The sequence below is a fragment of the Garra rufa genome, chromosome 15 (assembly GCF_049309525.1).
Source record: "Garra rufa chromosome 15, GarRuf1.0, whole genome shotgun sequence".
Taxonomy (NCBI): domain Eukaryota; kingdom Metazoa; phylum Chordata; class Actinopteri; order Cypriniformes; family Cyprinidae; genus Garra; species Garra rufa.
Genome location: NC_133375.1, coordinates 8,670,875 through 8,693,387, shown reverse-complemented (window position 1 = coordinate 8,693,387; position 22,513 = coordinate 8,670,875). Strand labels below are relative to the sequence as shown.

General features: G+C 34.5%; 1 protein-coding gene across 1 annotated transcript in view; it reads left to right on the top strand.

Annotated features, from left to right (window-relative positions):
• Positions 1 to 16,358, top strand: part of mfn2 (mitofusin 2) — a 33,913-nt gene extending 17,555 nt beyond the window's left edge. The window contains exons 5-11 of the mRNA XM_073819225.1: positions 2,547 to 2,651; positions 5,259 to 5,361; positions 5,445 to 5,665; positions 10,086 to 10,241; positions 10,355 to 10,551; positions 12,067 to 12,201; positions 14,586 to 16,358. Coding sequence (XP_073675326.1) covers positions 2,547 to 2,651; positions 5,259 to 5,361; positions 5,445 to 5,665; positions 10,086 to 10,241; positions 10,355 to 10,551; positions 12,067 to 12,201; positions 14,586 to 14,655 — 987 coding nt within the window. The 3' untranslated portion in view covers positions 14,656 to 16,358. The remainder of the gene's footprint in view (positions 1 to 2,546; positions 2,652 to 5,258; positions 5,362 to 5,444; positions 5,666 to 10,085; positions 10,242 to 10,354; positions 10,552 to 12,066; positions 12,202 to 14,585) is intronic.
• The last annotated feature ends 6,155 nt before the right edge of the window (positions 16,359 to 22,513 follow it).

Below are 22,513 nucleotides of genomic sequence, written 5' to 3'. Positions count from 1 at the left end.
ATTCTAGGTTCTTCAAAGTAGCCACCTTTTGCCTGATTACTGCTTTGCACACTCTTGGCATTCTCTTGATGAGCTTCAAGAGGTAGTCACCTGAAATGGTTTTCACTTCACAGGTGTGCCCTGTCAGGTTTAATAAGTGGGATTTCTTGCCTTATAAATGGGTTGGGACCATCAGCTGTGTTGTGCAGAAGTATAAATAGTGTATATGTATAGTGTATATATAGAATTAAATATTTTATAGAATTAAATATAATTCCACATGTGTTAATTCATAGTTTTGATGCCTTCAGTGTGTGAATCTACAATTTTCATAGTCATGAAAATAAAGAAAACTCTTTGAATGAGAAGGTGTGTCCAAACTTTTGGTCTGTACTGTATATATAGCAATAAAAATAGATCCAAGTGAACAATAGCTTTTAAAATTACTTAAAATACATATATAATAACAATGATGCAATAGCAATTAGTTCAAATAAAGTATCAAAAGCAAGTAATCATGGTTTTATTGAACAAAAATGTTACATACTACATGTATACAAATGTGGGGAAAATAATTATTTGATCCCCTGCTGATTTTGTGCGTTTGCCCACTGACAAAGAAATGATCAGTGTATCATTTTAAGGGTAGGTTTATTTTTAACAGTGAGAGACAGAATGACAACAAACAAATCCAGAAAAACACATTTCAAAAAAGTTATAAATTGATTTGCATTATAATGAGTAAAATAAGTGTTTGATGTCCTCTCAATCAGCAAGATTTCTGGCTCCCTGGTGTCTTTTATACAGGTAACGAGCTGAGATTAGGAGCACTCTCTTAAAGGGAGCTAATCTCAGTTTGTTACCTGTATAAAAGACACATGTCTACAGAAGCAAACAATCAATCAGATTCCAAACTCTCCAAGACCAAACAGCTGTCCAAGGATGTCAGGGGCAAGATTGTAGACCTACACAAGGCTGGAATGAGCTACAAGACCATCGCCAAGCAGCTTGTTGAGAAGGTGACAACAGTTGGTCAATGAACAGGTCAATGATCTCAAGGCAGCTGGGACCATAGTCACCTCGAAAACAATTGGTAACACACTACGCCGTGACGGACTGAAATCCTGCAGCACCCGCAAGGTCCCCCTGCTCAAGAAAGCACATGTACAGGCCCGTCTGAAGTTTGCTAATGAACATCTGAATGATTCAGAGGAGAACTGGGTGAATGTGTTGTGGTCAAATGAGACCAAAATCACACTCTTTGGCATCAAGTCAACTCGTTGTGTTTGGAGGAGGAGGAATGCTGTCTATGACCCCAAGAACACCATCCCCACTGTCAAACATGGAGGTGGAAACATTATGCTTTGGGGTGTTTTTCTGCTAAGGGGACAGGACAAATGCACCACATCACAGGAACGATGGACAGGGCCATGTACCGTCTGGGCCAGGGCATTAAATATAGGTCGTACATGGGTATGTCTTAAAACACACGGCCAAGGCAACAAAGGAGTGGCTCAAATAGAAGCACATTATGGTCCTGAAGTGGCCTAGCCAGTCTCCAGACCATAGTCCTATAGAAAATCTGTGGAGGGAGCTGAAGGTTCGAGTTGCCAAACGTCAGCCTCGAAACCTTAATGACTTGGAGAGGATCTGCAAAGAGGAGTGGGACAAAATCCCTCCTGAGATGTGTTCAAACCTGGTGGCCAACTACAAGAAACATCTGACCTCTGTGATTGCCAACAAGGGTTTTGCCACCAAGTACTAAGTCATGTTTTGCGAAGGGATCAAAAATTATTCCACTCACTAAAATGCAAATCAATTTATAACTTTTTTGAAAAGAATTGTTTTGTTGTTGTTGTTATTTTGCCTTTCACTGTTAAAATAAGCCTACCATTAAAATGATAGACTGATCATTTCTTTGTCAGTGGGCAAATGTACAAAATCAGCAGGGGATCTTTTTTTTTTCTCACTCTAAATATTCAGCTTTGCTTCACAGGAATAAATTATATTTTAAAATATATGAATGTAGAACACCATCATTTTAAACAGTAATAATATTTCACAATATTATTATGTTTTCTGTATTTTTGATCAAGTAAATGCAGGCTTGATGAGCATACAATATTTCTTTAAAAAACATTAAGAAATCTTACTGATCCCAAACTTTTGATTGGCAGTGTATATCTGAAGAGATTTGCTTTCTCTCGTTGTTCATAGACATGTATTTTCTTTACAAGTTCAGGGAATGGTAGTTTACTTTTGAAATAGGTAAAAATGCTGATAATGTTTTTAAGACTATTGGATAAAGATGACATTTTTTCCTCTCTTGGTCTTTTTGTTATGTCTTTTATCTTTTGTTTTAGTTCTCATGTTAAGTTTTAAATATAAGCATAATAATGTCCCACTTTCAAGGCATTACTTAGGTAAATGTCATTCTGAAAAACCTGATTATATAAACAAGTAGGAATTTATGGTCTTTTATTTTCCATGTTTTAAGTTTCCAGCACAATAAAACTGGCTCTTATGAGTGTGTTTCCATGTTTCTTCCTGTCCGTCTGCATGTGTAGGTATCTAACGCTATGGCAGAGGAGATCCGGAGACTGGCTGTGCTAGTGGACGACTTCCACTTGGACTTTCATCCGTCACAAGTGGTGCTCAAAGTATACAAGAACGTGAGTTCAACTTGATTTGGACTTCCCCCAACCTCCTCTATTTATATGCCCTTTTATCAACCGTTGTTTAATGTTTAGTGTCAACATGTAACTTTCTACAAGGAAACTCCCCAACTGCCCAGAAACATCATGTGATTTCATCTGTGCCCATGTGCTTGTTCTTGTTAACTTTCAGTTTTACATAGGGCTGTATAGATTTAACCAATAAATAGCCATCAATTCATATGTGTTTGTTTCCTTTTAAGGAAGATAAACTAAATAATATAAACATATTACGTATGTTAAGTAGAGACACTGCAGGTGAAAAGGTAAAAAAATTAACTAATACAGTTGCAATCAAAATTATTCAACCCCCTTGACCTGCAAGACATTTTGCTGCAGAGAACAAAATTTTGTGAAAACAATTCAACAAAGGCATCAGTACACTATTAGAGAAAGTTTATTCATACACATTTGAGTAATTTTGAGAATGTAAGTTGATGACTAATGAAAGAAAATTTAATTGGCTCTAAATGTTCATGTTCAAAATTGTTCAACCCCTGTTCAACATTGCTGTTTTTTAGTCAGTTATTTTATGGTGGGGAACAAAATTGTCTTAAAACACAATAAAGCCTTTAGAAACACTATTTAAAAACAGAATGAGCTTGAGCTGTTACACATACATACAGTTAGTACATGCATGTGCTGAAGTTGAGTAGCAAATATGGTAAAGTCAACAGAGCTCTCACAAAAGCTATAGAGAAGAAATAGTTTTATTATATTATAAAGTCTAAGGCTGTATGAAGAGACACAGCTGGCAGCATTATTCTTTAGTTTAAAGTGTGTTGTACCAGAAAACCTTTGAGGGTGTTGAACAAAAAAACACAATATCATAAAATGTTTGATCAGAGCAACTGAGAAAAACCTGCAATGTACAGCCAAATACTTGCAAGATGACCCAACGAAAGGAGGAAAAACATTTCAATGCAGAGCATAAGATGAACACTAGACAAGTATGGCCTTCATGTTGTGGCATCTTGCTGAATACCACTCTTGACCAAGAACAACAAAAAGACCAACTTGAACATCCTAAAATTGATCTGGATAGACCTGTGGAGTTCTGGAAGAATGTTTTTTGGAGTGATGTGACCAAACTGGAACTTTTTGGAACCATGGATCAGCGGTATGTCTGGTGCAAAAAAGGCAAAACTTGTAAGCAGAAGAACACTATCTCCATCGTCAAACATTGAGGTGGATCAGTCCTGTTATGGGGTTGTTTTACTTTAGCAGGAAGTGGAAAACATGACTGTATGAAGGACATCCTGGATTCTTTGAAGTATCAGGACATTTTTGCAAGAATTGTGATGCCTTTGGTGCAAAGGCTGAAGCTATTAATCAATTGTCTTTCCTGCAGGACAGTCATCCCAAAGTAAACATCCAAATCTACTTAAGCTTGGTTCAGGGATCAGTCACAGAATGTTCTTGAGTGGCCTGTTCAGTCTCCAGATTTAATTCTCATTGAAAATATTTAGTTGAATTTGAAGAAAGCAGTAGCAATGTGAAACTAAATATTATCAGTGGTCTAAAAGCTTTTTCAGGCGAGGAATGGGCCAATATTGCAGTAGAGAGGTGACAAGAGCTTCTAAATACTTTCAAGCAGTGTTTATTGCTAGTTTTAAAGAATAAAAGATTCTGCACCAGATTTTACTTTTGGGGGTTGAATAATTTTGAACATGAACATTTAGAGCCAATTTAATTTTCTTTCATTAGTCATCAACTTACATTCTCAAAATTACTCAAATGTGTATGAATAAACTTTCTCTAATAGTGTACTGATGCCTTTGTTGAATTGTTTTCACAAAATTTTGTTCTCTGCAGCAAAATGTCTTGCAGGTCAAGGGGGTTAAATAATTTTGATTGCAACTGTTGTTATCACCTTAGTTGATTGATTACATTGATAATTGCAAAAAATTTTTGCATTACAAGTTTTCTAAAATGTGAGGTTTAAATATGCAAATTATGCATTATTTAATTAAATATGTGGTAATTTGCATACATTTCTAGTACAAAAATCTATAATTTAGAAAAAACAGACAGATTTATTTTTTATAGATGTATAGATTATAGATGGATTTTTTTTAACCATTTTTGGGGGAATAAAATGTTGTATAAAATCAAGTAAATTAAATATAAACAAAGCCCTCTGTAAAAACCTTCAGAATATAGACAGGAATAAAAATGTAAAGTTTGGTGTGTGTAAGTTCTACTGAAGTGGAGATTTAAAGCCCAGTGTAGAAGAACAAACTCATTTTGGCCTTTAAAAATATGGATTGTAATTGAAATCTATTGACACAAATAGATAAAGTGCTATAAAAGAAACACTTCTTTTGGAGGTTTTCTTTCCATAGTATGAAAAAACTCTTTATGAAACACCAAAAAGCTCAAAATCTCAAACTTTACAGGTGCATGAAAAAAAGTGTTTTTGCCTGCAGTGTCTCCCCTTAAATGCATTCACTTCATTTAACAGCATATAATCATAGGTTAATGTGTAATCTTTGGTTGCTCTAATACATGATGATGTCCATGTTTTGTGTCATGTTTTATTGATAATTGAATGATTTATTTCAGGAGCTGCACAAGCACATAGAGGAAGGTCTTGGCAGGAATATGTCTGAGAGATGCTCCACTGCAATAACTGCTGCGCTGCAAACCACACAAACTGATATGATAGGTCAGTATCTCTAAAACTGTGAGTTTTCATACAGCTCATCCAGTAACAGCAGCAGGTTAAAGAGATGCTTTTGATCGTTCCAGAGGGTCTGAAGCCCTTGCTGCCCATCGGGATTCGAGAGCAGGTGGATAAGATGGTGCCCAGACAGTGCTTCGCTCTCAGCTACGACCTCAACTGTGACAAACTCTGCAGTGACTTTCAGGAAGACATTGGCTTCCACTTTTCTCTGGGCTGGACCATGCTGGTCAACCGCTTCCTGGGTCCCAAAAACACACGCCGCGCTCTCATGGGCTACAATGACCAGGTAGCACATGTTTATTATGGACTAATGTTTAGATTTGTCCATATGAAACAGGTTGTCCAATCCTGGTTCTGTAAGGCCAACATCCTGCAGAGTTTAGCTCAAACTTCTCCCAACATACTTGTATACAGACCTTATTGCATACAGCATTTGACGGCCTCGTTTTAGCTGTGTGTGATTAGGTTTGCAGGACAGTGGCCCTCCAGAAGCAGGATGGGACACCCCTGATCTTTAGGGCTCTATGAAATCTGATTTATTTTTTCTCAAATTAAATTTTTTTTAGTTTACAAATCTAGTTACAAATCTTAGTAATCAAAAAGTGCATCTAATTAATTAAAATTATGTAAATTAAACAATTTAACAACAAATTATACGATTTTAATTAAAATTGAATAACAATACCTTTGTATTAATAAATTGACAATTTAATAATAACAAGAGTTTATTAAAATATTTTTAGGGGCTAATAAAATAATGTTTTCTTTGATCCTGAATTTGTTTTTATTTTTCCCAAATTCATTGTTTTCAGTTTTCAGTTTGACCATTTAATAATAGCAGCAATTTGTTAAAATATTTTAGAGACTAATAAAATAAAGTATTCTTTGATCCAGAATTTGGTTTTGTTTTTCCCGAATTCCTTGTTTTCATTCTTAATTTTTCTGGATTCAGTTTTAATGGTTCATTGAATTTTATCAATGAAAAGGCATGGCTAATTAATTGAATTCATAAAACTTTAAACATTTAATCATTTATTAAAATGTTTACAATAATATGGCCTTGTGAGATATATGATTTTTTTTGTTTGTTTGTTTTCTGTTTTATTTTTGTGAATTTAATTTAATACAAATGCATTATCATAAATAGTGGAAATCAAATAAAGACATAAAACATTAAACATTAGATTAAACATAATCAAAATTTACCTTTTAACCATTAATTTTATTAGTAATTTTTCATAGTGATGGAAAACTGCAAAGCTTTACTGTTAAAATTAAAACATGGAAGAAAAAACTGATGTTCCCTCCAATATTATTATATTATATAAAAAAAATTGAATATGAATTAGTATTGATTTTAGAATTAAAAATGTATGTAAATACAGCATATTGCCATTGGAATACATGTAAAGCCCTGCTTTTGATTTATTCATTGACAATGTGCCAAATTCCATTTTCCACAACATGGAAATAATAGAACTCTATTTCCTCTGTTGTGTCCTAACCAGAGATGCTCACAAGTCTCTGAGCTAGAGTCCAAGTCAAGTCTCAAGTCTCTGAACTAGAGTCCAAGTCAAGTCTCTGAGCTAGAGTCCAAGTCAAGTCTCAAGTCTCTGAGCTAGAGTCCAAGTCAAGTCTCAAGTCTCTGAGCTAGAGTCCAAGTCAAGTCTCAAGTCTCTGAGCTAGAGTCCAAGTCAAGTCTCAAGTCTCTGAGCTAGAGTCCAAGTCAAGTCTCTGAGCTAGAGTCCAAGTCAAGTCTCAAGTCTCTGAGCTAGAGTCCAAGTCAAGGCTCAAGTCTCTGAGCTAGAGTCCAAGTCAAGGCTCAAGTCTCTGAGCTAGAGTCCAAGTCAAGGCTCAAGTCTCTGAGCTAGAGTCCAAGTCAAGTCTCTGAGCTAGAGTCCAAGTCAAGTCTCTGAGCTAGAGTCCAAGTCAAGGCTCTGAGCTAGAGTCCAAGTCAAGGCTCAAGTCTCTGAGCTAGAGTCCAAGTCAAGGCTCAAGTCTCTGAGCTAGAGTCCAAGTCAAGGCTCAAGTCTCTGAGCTAGAGTCCAAGTCAAGGCTCAAGTCTCTGAGCTAGAGTCCAAGTCAAGTCTCAAGTCTTTGAGCTAGAGTCCAAGTCAAGTCTCAAGTCTCTGAGCTAGAGTCCAAGTCAAGGCTCAAGTCTCTGAGCTAGAGTCCAAGTCAAGGCTCAAGTCTCTGAGCTAGAGTCCAAGTCAAGTCTCTGAGCTAGAGTCCAAGTCAAGTCTCTGAGCTAGAGTCCAAGTCAAGGCTCTGAGCTAGAGTCCAAGTCAAGGCTCAAGTCTCTGAGCTAGAGTCCAAGTCAAGGCTCAAGTCTCTGAGCTAGAGTCCAAGTCAAGGCTCAAGTCTCTGAGCTAGAGTCCAAGTCAAGTCTCAAGTCTTTGAGCTAGAGTCCAAGTCAAGTCTCAAGTCTCTGAGCTAGAGTCCAAGTCAAGTCTCAAGTCTCTGAGCTAGAGTCCAAGTCAAGTCTCAAGTCTCTGAGCTAGAGTCCAAGTCAAGTCTCAAGTCTTTGAGCTAGAGTCCAAGTCAAGTCTCAAGTCTTTGAGCTAGAGTCCAAGTCAAGTCTCAAGTCTTTGAGCTAGAGTCCAAGTCAAGTCTCAAGTCTTTGAGCTAGAGTCCAAGTCAAGTCTCAAGTCTCTTTATTATATTAAGTCTCTGGTTATAATAAGTGTTGCATCACATCCAACACTGCATAGCTATATATAAGGAATTCAAAGCATGTAATATGTTATTATTACTCCTTTATCTATTAGCATACAGTATCTGCTTTGATTTTGGTATATAATAAGTATAAACAGGCTATTTCAACATGACAAAAACACCAAAAATGCTTTACTTTTAAGGTAATATTTGTATTTTGCCTTGTAGCATGAACACACAGTACAGTACAGATCAAAAATTAAGAAAGCACCATTTAGTATGTTTTTTAAGCCGTTTGGTTTATGAGGACACAGATGTCCCCATAAGCCATGTTTACGTTGTAATAGCCTACCCATGTCACTGTTAAGGCTGGACCAGAATATTTGATTATTCGAATATTCGTTCGGTGGGTTGACATTCGATTTTAAATTTTAAGATTTGAATATTCTTTTTTTTTTTTTCATACACCTTTCATCCCCCGTGAAACGGTTCTCATTCGCTTAAATATGAATGAAGAAGATCAGACTGCTGCGCCACTAACAGACAGCAAAAATAAAAGAGATTGAGCAATATTTGGGAGACACTAGCCTACTAAAGTACAGTCAGGCCCACTTACATGGTGGAAGCAAAACAAAGGCTGTGACTGTCCCAATACCACCTCAAGTGCCTTCAACGCAGCTGTAAGTTCCGCGTTCAAATGCACTCAATAAGCTAAAGCTGACCGCAAAGCCCCAGCAAAAATAATTACCATGAATGTGTCTGGGGAAAAGTAAGGAGATATTCGAATTATTTATTAATAAACTATTTGTCGCAACGGTGAAGTTGATGATTCTGACTCGTCATCTGTTCATTGGACGCAATGAATGCCTAAATGTGTCTTTATGGATTAGGCCTATAGCTAATGAAAGAGTTTTGTTTTCGATTTGAATTATTTAAAATTATTTATTTACAGCTCTGGATGATATACTACTCCTACCTTTATGAGCCACAATGAAGTTTCACATTGCACCGGCACCTCCATGTCCTGCAAAGCCAGCTTCAGCTTTCACTCTTCGCGCAAACAACTGGATATGCGCCTAATAGCACACATTTATCTAGTTTAAACGATAAAACTAATATTGTGATATGCTTTAAGTTTTTAATATCTATGGATTTTAATTGAAATCGTGATGACTTAAGAGAGCTAAATTGATCTGTCTGTCGCTGGCCGCTTGGTGGTTAGCCTACTTTAAAACAAAAACTTGAATTTCACAAACAAAACGTGTTCCAAATATATTTCTAAATTTACTTCATAAACTAAATAAACGAAAATAAATGTAATCACGTTGCTATTAAAAACAGCAGCTGTGTAATGGGAAAGAGAAAGAAAAAAGTTCCAGTCGGACTCGGGCCAGTATTCTGATGAGCTGTCAGACAAGGTCCGGGCGAGGTTTAAGGAATTTTTGCAACGAATGTTTATTTAATAGCCTATTTAACATTCTTATTTAGGCTACTTTTTTATTCAAATGTATTATTTATTTTAGCGTTTTGTAGGCTGCTTGTTCACTGACGGAAGTGCTCAAATAGGCTAAACACGCACGTTTGTTAATAATGTTTCAGCCTAATTTATTATTGTTTCAAAATAATATGTATTGTAGCCTACATATAGGCCTATATACACAAACATTATCTATAAATAATTTAGGTATAAATATTATTATTCTGCTTCTTCTGTTTGGGCCGTCTTGTTTGAAGTTTTTAAATCCAAATGATGAATGGCAATGCAGTCGACGTGTGTTTGTTGTCCTCTCATGTGTGGCAGCCGCGCCTAAAAAAAAAAAAAAAAGGGGAGGGGAATAACGGCGAGCTCATTAGTTGTTTCCTAAAAAATAAACATTGTTCACGAGTCCCGCAGCTCGAGTCCGAGTCGAGTCTGAAGTCTTTCAAGGACGAGTCTCAAGTCAAGTCTGAAGTCACTGTGTGTGCGACTTAAGTCGCACTCGAGTCCAAGTCTCAAACTCGAGTCCCCATCTCTGGTCCTAACTGATCAATTGTGTGTTTTGTGTTGTCAGGTTCCCAGACCTCTGGCCATCACTCCGGTCAGCACCAGTATGCCTCCTTTCCCTCAAGGATCCATGACCCAGGAAGAGCTTATGGTTTCAATGGTAACAGGACTGGCATCACTCACCTCTCGGACTTCAATGGGCATTATAGTCGTTGGTGGAGTGGTAAGAACATACCAAATATCTCTAATGCACCAAAACGCATGAGTGCTTGCAATGTTTTCCACACCAAGTATAACAGTTAATAACTGTAAGCGTTGTGATTGTGTTTGTCTCAGATCTGGAAGGCAGTGGGCTGGAGGCTCATCGCTCTGTCTGTGGGTCTCTACGGGCTGCTGTACGTCTATGAGAGACTCACCTGGACCACAAGGGCCAAAGAGAGAGCTTTTAAAAGACAGTTTGTGGACTACGCCAGCGAGAAGCTACAGCTAATTGTCAGCTACACAGGATCCAACTGCAGCCATCAGGTTCAGCAGTAAGTCTGAGTCTCAGTCTGTCTTTGTGTGTCAAATCCTACATGATTTATAAACAATGTGTCTCAAGGTCTTTTCTCCTTGTTTAATGCCGTCAAACTTTTTTTCTTTTTCAGTAGAAACATGTACAATTTCTAAATCTTTTGTAACATTATGAAGTCTTCAGTGTCACTTTTAATCCATTTAATGCGTCTTTTCTGAATAAAACTATTACTTTCTTTAAGGGTAGACAGTGCAGGCAAAAACACAGTTTTGAGATTTTTGGTGTTTCATAAAGTGTTTTTTTTTTCAGTCTAGTGGAAAGAAAACATCCAAAAGACACTGTTAAGTGTTTCTTCTATAGCACTTTATCTATTTCTGTCAATAGATTTCAATTACAATACATATTTTTAAAGGGCGTTTTCGCAAAATGAGTTTTTTCTCCTACACTGAGCCATAAATCTCCACTTCAGTAGAACTTACACACACCAAACTTATAATATATATAATTTGCTTGATTTTATACATTTATTCCCCCAAAAATGGTTAAAAAAACAATGTTTTCTAAACAATGTTTAGATTTTTGTTCTAGAAATGTATGCAAATTAGCACATATTTAATTAAACACCTCATTTGCATATTTACATTTTAGAGAACTTGTAATACAAAAAATGTTTGCAATTATCAATGTAATCAATCAACTGAGTAAGTAAGGTGATAACTGTATTTGTTTTGTTTTGTTTGTTTTACCCTACTCACCTGCAGTGTCTCGCCTTAAAAAACAAATCTAACCTTAAACTTCTGAATGGTAGTGTTTATGTATCAAACTAAAATGTATGCCTGATGTCCTGTGTGGGTGTCTTTTTTACATCATGCAAATCCTCTAAATCCAGTATAATCCAGATTTTAGGTTCATTGTTAGAACTAGAACTAACAGTTAATCTGGACTTTAATGCCAGTGCAAATGTCGTTGTGTCATTTAGACATTATATAATGACTTGCAAATAAATCCAGATTTTAGTGACCCGAACATAGACTGTAAAAAAGGCGGGACGTGGGTGGAGCTGGTTGCTGAAACCACGCCCACCTAGCGCGACAGCGGTAACAGCAGCGGCAATCCCCCTGTCACTCAAGTGGCCACGCCCTTAATTATGCTGAACTTTAAGGCTTAATATAACTTAAACGGATGAGTTATAAAAAAATTCACCCCCCTCACAGTTGACATGAAGGGCAAAACTAGCTATATAGACCAAAACCATTTTTTGAACCAGGCTGTAAACATACTTTTTTCTGCTGTAAAGTTGGGCATTTTAACATGGGGAGTCAATGGGACTGACTCCCTTTTGCAGCCAGTCTCTAGCGGCCAGTCGATGAATTGCAGTTTAAGTCACTTCCGTGTTGGTTTCAATAGAGAGAGCGGGAGGTTGCCGCTTGGACCTGAACAGCACTACTGCCCTCTAGTGGAGAAATGATATGAAGTAATACTTTGAGAGATTTGCTTTCTTCTTTCTTATCAAGCTAATGTTTGTTTGTGACAGGGAGCTGGCAAGCACCTTCTCTCAGCTGTGTCAGCAGGTGGACGTGACCAGACAGCAGCTGGAGGATGAAATTCGGGATTTGAACAGCAAGATTGAACAGTTAGACACCCTGCAGAGTAAAGCCAAACTGCTCAGGTGAGTCTGTGAAATCACATATAAACTTTGCTGTTTATTTGCCAACCGTTTATATATTGACTTGTTTAGGAATAGACCTTAGCAGGGGCATAGATCATGCGTAAATTCATTCCCAGCACTTTTCCAGGCAAGTGTGTTCGCATAGAAGTTTTCAAGAGCCGGTGTGAATAAATATTAATTTAAATTCGAAGAGACAGGATAGTCTGTGCATGTTGGGGTCCTAGTTTTGGTATCAAAATATGTCATTCCCATACCAAATCTACATATTTTACAGTCACCGTTATGCAGATTGATCATAAACACAGCTAAAAAGCTTTCTAACACAGTGGCTGTCTTTCACAAACTTATATTTACCACAGTTTTATCTCCCACGGGAAAAAATCAACCTGCCGCAACAGTTTAAAATCAGCCCAATTTAAATACTCTGCATATTAATAGCGACTCCATGATGCGTGAAAATTCTATTCAATATTAGAATGTTTGCGGGAGATTAAGAAAACAATCCAGCGCAAGGCTTTAATACAAAAACGCACACAATAAATTGCAACTGTAGAAAGCAAAAGCCGAATCCCGAACATTTTGGGCGATTTCGGAATTCCGTCCGGAAGCATTTCCAAAAAGAGGACGTAGAGTATAAAAAAAACTATTCTGCCTTATTATCCGATAAAAAGTGTTTGTAGTATATAGGCTAAGCAAATTGTTGTTATTATTGGTTATTGTCCAGCAAATCCGATTTCTCAAATAAAAGCTAGAAATAAGAGAAAAATGTAAGTTTTTGAACCGTAAGATTTTTATGTTTTATTAAAGAGGTCTCTTCTGTTTTCTGCTTGAATATAATTTAAAATGTAATAATTCCTGTGATTTTAAAGCTACTTTTTAAGCGTCATTATTCCAGATCCTTCATCTGATCACATACATATATTATTATTATGATGTTGAAAACAGCTGAGTAGAGTTTTACTTTTTCAGGTTTCTTTGATGAATAGAAAGTTCAAAAGAACAGCATTTATATGAAATGGAAATATTTTGTAACATCATAAATGTCATTACTTTTGATCAATTTAAGAAATAAGATTTTTGTTTATTAAAGAGGTCTCTTCTGTTCAGCAAGCCTGCATTTATTTGATCCAAAGTACAGCAAAACAGTACAATGTTGTGACATTTTTTACTATTTAAAATTATTGTTTTCTGCTTGAATATATAAAAATGTATTTAAAATGTAATTATTCCTGTGATTTCAAAGCTAAACTTTTAGCATCATTACTCCAGATCCTTCATCATGATCCTTCAGAAATTATTCTAATAATCTGATTTGCTGCTCAAAAAACAAAACAAAAAAAACTTATATATATATATATATATATATATATATATACACGCACACATAAACATATACATATATTATTATTATGATGTTGAAAACAGCTGAGTAGAATTTTTTTTCAGGTTTCTTTAATGAATAGAAAGTTAAAAAAGAACAGCATTTATCTGAAATGGAAATCTTTTGTAACATTATAAATGTCTTTATCATCACTTTTGATCAACTTAAAGCATCCTTAATAAATAAAGTATTAATTTCTATAATTTCTTAAATATACTGCTTTTAAATGGTATAGTGTCTAATGTTATGAAAGCTTTTATTTCAGATAAATGCTGATCTTTGGAGTTCTGAAAAAATATACTCAGCTGTTTTAAATACTGATAATAATAATAATTAAAAGCAGCAAAATCAGCATATTAGAATGATTTCGGAGGGATCATGTGACTGAAGACAGGAGTAATGATGCTTAAAAATTCATCTTTGATCACAGCAATAGATTACATTTTAAAATATATTACAATAGAAAACAGTTATTTCAAATAGTACAAATAAATCACAACATTACTGCTTTTGTTACATTTCTGTCCCTCTCATTTCTGGAATGATCGCTACACCCCTTTACCTTAGCATACTGTGACAACATGTACACAACAGTTTAAATGTTTGGGGTCATTAAATTTTTTTTTTTTTTTTTTTTTTTAAAGAAATGAATATAAAGACATGCATATTGTTACAAAGATTTCTATTTTTAAAAAATCTGAAGTGATAATGCTGACAAGTCAGCTTTGTCATTATAGAAATAAATTACATTTAAAAAAAAAAATTTTCATTGCAAAAACATTTCACATTATTGCTGTTTTTACTTTATTGCTTTGGTGAACACAAGAGACATTCAAAAAATCTTACAAACCCCAAAATTCTGAAATGTATTTTTTTTCTTCTTTAAATTAGAACCATTTCAACAGAAATAGAAGAATGGAAAGTTATAGTCACAGTTATTAAGATATAGTTACAGTCATCAGATATATATGCTAACTACATGTTTCACTAAATGTTTCCACAGGAATAAAGCCGGCTGGCTGGACAGTGAACTCAACATGTTTACCCAGCAGTACCTTCAGCAGGGCCGATAGATCCATCTGAACACTATGAGCTCCCCACTGCTGCACTTTTAATATCTATTGCAGATAACACCTAGCCATGCTTTCAAACATTTATTTGAGCACACCAAATATTTGCTCATCACATATTTCTTTTTTTTTTCCTATCAGTATTTTTTTTTTTTTTTTTGCATTTGAGAGTACACGTGCCACTTTGAAAAGAGCTTCCTTTTGTTTTGTACACATTGTTTCTTTTGTATTTAATACAGGGTAATTATTTATTCTTGAGTTAAGAGGTCGTGTAAAGTGCTTGGCCTCTTTGTAGATGGTGTTATATAGACTCCCATCGAGATTTGTTAGTATGCCACAGCAAAAAGTGGGCTCTCACGTGCCTTGTAATGAATCTGACGGTGATCAGCTTAAAGGGATAGTTCACCCAAAAATGAAAATCTGATGTTTATCTGCTTACCCCCAGGGCATCCAAGATGTAGGTGACTTTGTTTCCTCAGAAGAACACAAACGAAGATTTTTAACGAAAACCGGTGCAGTCTGTCAGCCAAATAATGGCAGTGGATGGGCACCAGACCTTTAAAAGTAAACAAAAACACGCACAGACAAATCCAAATTACACCCTGCGACTCGTGACGATACATTGATGTCCTAAGACACGAAACGATCAGTTTTTGTGAGAAACTGAACAGGATTTATATCATTTTTTACCTTTGATACACAGCCACGTCCATCTCTCCTGAGCACGAGCTTGTGACATGTGAACATGTTTCTCACAAAAACCGATCGTTTCGTTTCTTAGGACATTAATGTATCGTCACGAGTCGCAGGGTGTAATTTAGATTTGTCTGTGCATGTTTTTGTTCACTTTTAAAGGTCTGGTGCCCATCCATATCCATGATATGGCTGGCAGACTGCACCGGTTTTCATTATAAATCTCTGTTTGTGTTCTTCTGAAGAAACAAAGTCACCTACATCTTGTATGCCCTGGGGGTAAGCAGATACACATCAAATTTTCATTTTTGGGTGAACTATCCCTTTAATGTGGGATTTCCTCTTTGGTCTTTGTCACAGCTCTGCTGTGTTTGACATATGTGACGTTACGTAAGCGTAGTCCGGTGTCTCCATTCCACTCAGATCTGAGCGAATATACAGAATTATATTTTGTCACCTTGCTTCTAAAAATCTGGCAACATGTAAAATAAAGCAGTGAAATCGGCAATATTTTTTCTCCCATACCTGCACTACTACTAATCATTTGCTAAGTATCAATATGGGACTAATTCATATTAATATAACATTATTTATGAATTGTTTGGGAAAGCCAGATTTCTGTAAACTTGGATGCCAGTTCTCCATTATACATTTATTCCACTACTTTCATCCACATCTGACATGTAATCTGTGAAATTAGGCTGTAAATGTGTGTGTGCATTACTAACCTGTTAGTTCCTGCATATCATATGTATGGTCTAGTGTATGCTAACCTGTTTAGATTGGTTAATGATGTGTGCCAAGTGTTCGAGAACGTCATCGGGAGAAGCTCTTGTGATGTGCACTTTATATTTTGCTGCTTTTTTTTGCATTTGTTTCCAGAAGGTTCATTAGAAAGAGAAAGGTACATCTGTCAACAGTAATGTATAGATGAGCATGCAGACCGTTGTAATTTATTGTCATTCACTATTACCGTTAGATGAAATAATAAAATGACACTGTTGAAAAACCAATGATAGCTTGATATGTCTCTGTGAAGACTGCTAGATGTCAGTTTTTCTTTCTAAAATGATGCTTACAAAGCATGAGTTGCTGTTTCGTTCTTTCAATCGGCACATGCACACATCAAAACAATAAAACTGGGGAAAAAATCCTTGCAGTTTGTTTTTACTTGGAGCAAAGATATCTTCACTTCCCTCAGTTTAATCAAAAATCAATGACATGCTCAGTAAACTTGTTTTAGCAAGCTCTGTGAAACTAGGGTCCTCCGATATGACGATTTTTCATAGTGGACGATTAAAATGTCTCCACCATCTGCTTTTGAATAAATATCATACTATGGTGTTACAGTGTGCCTTTATCTCAATGTAATGTACAGCACGACATACATTCACTGGCGTGACACGGATGCAGAAAAGTCAGCTTTGTAAACAGAAATAAATTACATTTTACAAGATATTCACATAGAAAATAGTTAATTTACATTAAAATAATATTTCACAATATTTTCCTGAATTTTCAATCAAATAAATGCAGCCTCGATGAGCAACTTTAAAAAAAAAACATTACAAATCTTTTGAATGACAGTGTAAATGTGTAACTTGAATCTAAATTCTCAGAACTGTATTTTGCCATTTGTATTGAAGTTTTAAATAGAAAAACTTCAAATTTAATACATTTAAAATACAGTTGAAATATGTTGAGAACAGTGTTATTTTAGTATCACTGATATATACAATAATAGTTTTTGTTAATGTTTTTAATTAGTTTTCATTTGTGTCCCTGGACCACAAAACCAGTCAAGGTAAGGGGCAACTGAAATAAGCTTTCCATTGAGATATGGTTTGTTAGGATAGGACAATATTTGGCTGAGATACAACTACTTGACAATCTAGACTCTGAAGGTGCAACAAAAATCACCTTTAAAGTTGTCCAAATTAAGTTTTTAGCTATGCATATTACTAATTAAAAATTAAGTTTTGATGTATTTACGGTAGGAAATTTACAAAATATCTTCATGGACCATGATCTTTACTTAATATCCTAATGATTTTTGGCATAAAATCAATCATTTTGACCCATAAAATGTATTTAAACGACATTATAGGGACAGTTCACCCAAAGATTTACTGACTCACATGTTGTCCCAAACCTCTATTAATTTTGTTCTTGTGCTGAACACAAAAAATTACATTTTGAAGAATGTGGATAACAGTACAGTAGCTGGTCCCTGACTTTGATAGTTGGAAAAACATCAGTAAATTACTATGGAAGTAACTGGGGACCAGCAACTGTTTGGTTACCCACATTATGCAAAATAAGTTGATGGTCGGCTAATAAAACAAACCACAAAGAAATGTCACTCCATGCTCTTGACTGACGAACTTTAATACAGTTGGTTTAATATTGTATAATTTATGTATTAATTGTTTTATTTTTATATTTGTTAATTCAATTTCTTGAATGCTACTGATAAACACACCTACTGTACCTGAAAATGAAAGCACTGTTTGTGTGTTTATATGTATTTGTAACATGTAGCCTATCTTTGTTCTTATTTTTTAATAAGTAACAAAGATTAAATAATGACCAAGATTTTTATCTTCACCTACTTTGGCCTAAACATCTGCCATTCTTTTAATTTTATATTTCGTTACCTTGTAAGGCTTGGGTTTAAAAGAAGAACATTTGTTTGGCTGTACTACTCAGACAACTTGTAAAATAGGAAAACCAACATGACAAAGAATTGTGATAAAATTGTGAATTGTGATATCTTTGCAATATCGCCCACATATGCCTTACATTTGAAAAAAGTCACGAAAATAATCCATTCTGTGACATGATTTCTACTTACATTGACAATTCTTGTGAAAGTACCTTTGATACCTTTTGAGATTCCCCCACCCTTAGTGGATTTGCTATTGGCTACGGTTGATGCATATTATGAAATTAAGACCCATAATCATGTATTATGATAATAGTACAGTGGCTTCACTTTCTGACAGGCACAATACATTTTAATGCACTACTTAATTAGAGGAAACTAATTAAAGGTAATTTAAGTTGGACATTAATATGCCAAGGCTGAAAGTTTCAATTTGTTGTTTAATTAATCAAATTATTTTAGAGGGTTCAGCCATTTAAACACATTTTAGGAGAGAGAGAGAAAATAAAAGTTTAGTCTTTGAGCAACTCAAAGTGTCTCTGTTGAGCAGAGATCTTTTAAGGCGAGACACTTACTAAAAATGAACTAATAGTTATCACCTTACTGATTAAGTACATTGATAATTGCAAACATTTTTTGTATTACAAGTTTTCTAAAATGTTAGATTTAAATATGCAAATGAGCCATTATTTAATGAAATATGCACTAATTTGAATACATTTCTAGTACAAAAATCGATGAAGTCAGTTTCAAAATTATTGTTTTTTTGACGTATTAGAGTCAAATGCTTTTACAGATGAGATTTTGGGTATCTCATATTGTCAAAACTTGACAGAAAACAGTGTATTTTTGTGTGGAATAAAATGTATCAAATCAAGAAAAAGTATTCATACCCCTTCATTTTTTTCACATTTTGTTTTGTTGCAGCATTATGTTAAACTGCTTTAAATTAGTTTCCCCCCCCCCCCCCACATCAATCTACACTCCCTACTCCATAATGGCAAAGCAAAAAATATGTTTTTAACATTTGTGCAAATTTATTAGAAATAAAAAACTGAAAAGATCCCGTTGCATAAGTATTCATACCCTTTTCTGGGACACTCAAAATTTAGCTCAGGAGCATTGATATTGCTTCTAGATGTTACTACACTTCGAGTGGAGTTAAACTGTGGCAATTCATTTGAGTGAGTATGATTTAGAAAGGCACACACCTCTCAGAAAAGGTCTAACAGCTGAAAATGCAACAAATCAAAATGTGAAAAAAATGAAGGGGTATGAATACTTTTGCAAGGCACTGTATATGAACAAATCCCTCTGTAAAAACCTTCAGAATATAGGCAGGAATAAAAATGTAAGTGTTACTTTTTTTCACGGCTTAGTGTAGGAGAATTTTTGTTGTTGTTGAGAAAACAGCCTTTAAAAATATGCACTGTAATTGAAATCTATAGACACAAATAGATAAAGTGCTATACAAGAAACACTTAGCAGTGTCTTTTGGGTGTTTTCTTTCCACTAGTCTGAAAAAACACTTTATGAAACAGCAAAAAACCCTGACAGGTGCATCAAATAACAGTGTTTTTGCCTTCAGTGTCTCCCCTTAAAGAATAAAATGATTCATTTTACACACTTTATTAGTTTTTAAACATGTTAGACACAAAGGTGTGTTTGGCGAGTAAAGCCAAACTCTGTAGCTGTTGTCCATCTATAAGGCCCTGACATAACGTCCAAAACAGCAGTTATAAGAGCATGTTCAGGCCCTAATTATTATCTGAGCCATTACATGAAAAAGCTCCATTTATAACCCTGATGTTTCAGTTTTCAAACAGTAATTAAGGCCTTAATGAACAGAGCTCTGCTGCCCCCACCTCACATCCCTGAGCTCATTTGCATGTTAATTATCATTAGCGTCATGGGGGGAAAGGGCCCATAACAGCTAAATTAGCAGCTCAATCATATTTTTGGCTACTCAGAGTGTCACTGAAGCACAACAGGACGTAATACTTCAGTCACTCTCTTTCTAAAACCATCTTGTGCTCTTTTTAGTTTGTAAAGGACAAACATTAAATTAGCGTAGATTGAAAAAGTGTGAGATTTTAGAACCTCCATTTTAAAGTCGGTTTACTTTTTGCGCAAATTGCAATAAACTATAGGCGTAGTCTTATTGTGTAACTACTAGCTAAAGTAGTAGGCTAGCGGTGGATTTACTCATGTTCATGAGTCTGAACTGTTTTACCAAAAGAGGGCGACAGAGCATCACATTTCATAATGGAAGCGCTAAAAGAGTAAGAATTACATCTTGACAGTAGGGTTTCTGAGGAGATACTATTTTACGAATCAAATCGGTATGTGCAATGATAATATGCTTCGTAAAATTACTTATTTGTTTATTTAAACAAGTGGGACACTGAGTAAATCGTTAAAAATGGTTATTTTAGGAAAGTTGTTTGACGTAAATCATTGTAGACGACTGATTTCAATACGATTATATGAAATGTATAAAGTTTAGACCTACTCTACTGTGTACATTTTGATAATGCAATGATAATATGCTTCGTAAAATTACTTATTTGTTTATTTAAACAAGTGGGACACTGAGCAAATAATTAAAATCGGTTATTTGAGGGAATTTGTTTGTCGTAAATCCTGGTAGACGACTGATTTCAATACGATTATATGAAATGTATAAAGTTTAGACCTACTCTACTGTGTACATTTTGATAATGCAATGATAATATGCACATCCTATAGTTTTACATATTGATCACTTATACCAATAATGTCATTAGCTAATGTAGATTAAATTTGTTTTCAAATGAAATCTTTAACAAACTTTTTTCTTTTCCATGGTTCCAGGTTAGCAATAAAAGACAGAAAGGTCACAATTATTTTGTTGAAGAAAAAACAGGCTTGTTTAATCTCTCTGAATGCTATTTTTGATGTAAGATGCACGCATACAATAAACCATGTATTCTGTTTTTTCTTCAGATTTGTTGGTCATATTTTGAGCCTGTGTAAAGAAATGACTTGAGACTTCACTGCAAAATAAAATGCATTACTTACTTTTTTTGTCTTGTTTCCAGTCAAAGTCAAAAAATTCTTAAATCAATAAGGATTTTCTAGACAAAATTAAGTGTTTTTGCTTAAAACAAGCAAAATAATCTGCCAGTGGGGTAAAATAAATAATCTTGTTTTCTGTTTGAAATAAGATATTTTTTCTTACCCCATTGGCAGATTATTTTGCTTGTTCTAGCAAAAACTCAATTATTTTTGATTTTTTTTTTTCTGAAAACAAGACAATAATTTTTACTTGTCTATAAAATCCTTCTTGATTTAACAATTTTTAGATATTTTGGCTTAATTTTGACTTGCTTTTTTCTGAAAATAAGAAAATAAAGAAATGTAGCTTTGATCTCAGGAATAAATTGCATTTTAAACTATATTCACATAGAAAGCAGGTATTTAAAATATACAAATATTTCACACTATTACTGCTTTCGCTGTGTTTTGGATCAAATAAATGCAGGCTTGGTACTCTGCAAAAAAATGCTTTTCTTATTTAGATTTTTTGTCTTGTTTCCAGCCAAAACATCTAAAAATTCTTAAATCAAGAAGGATTTTTTTCTAGATGAGTAAAAATAATTTTCTTGTTTTCAGAAAAAAAAACGTCAAAATAAGTGAGTTTTTGCTTAGAACAAGCAAAATAATCTGCCAATGGGGTAAGCAAAAAAATATTATTTCAAACAGAAAACCAGATTATTTTTTTTACCCCATTGGCAGATTATTTTGCTTGTTTCATGCAAAAACACACTTAATTCTGACTTTTTTCTTCTGAAAACAAGAAAATAATTTTTACTCGTCTAGAAAATCCTTCTTGATTTAAGAATTTTTAGATATTTTGACTGGAAACAAGACAAAACATCTAAGTAAGAAAATCATTTTTTTGCAGTATTGAATGATAACAAGAATCTTTTATTGTTATAACATAAGTCTTGTTCATATTTACCGTACTCCACTGCAAAAAATGTTGTTCTTAGTTTTTTTGTCTTGTTTCCAACCAAAATATCTAAAAATTCTTAAATCAAGAAGGATTTTGTAGACGAGTAAAAGAAAAAAACAAGTCAAAATTAAATGCGTTTTTGCATGAAACAAGCAAAATAATCTGCCAATGGGGTAAAAAAATAATCTTGTTTTCTGTTTGAAATAAGATATTTTTCTTACCCCATTGGCAGATTATTTTGCTTGTTCTAAGGAAAAACTCACTTAATTTTGACTTGTTTTTTTTTTTCTGATAACAAGACAATATTTTTTACTTGTCTATATAATCCTTCTTGATTTAGGAATTGTTGATATTTTGGCTGGAAACAAGACAAAAAATCTAAGTAAGAAAAGCTTTTTTTTGCAGTGTTGAATGATAACAAGAATCTTTGTTATAACATAAGTCATATTTACCATACTACACCACAAAAAAATCCTTTTCTTACTTAGATTTTTTGTCTTGTTTCC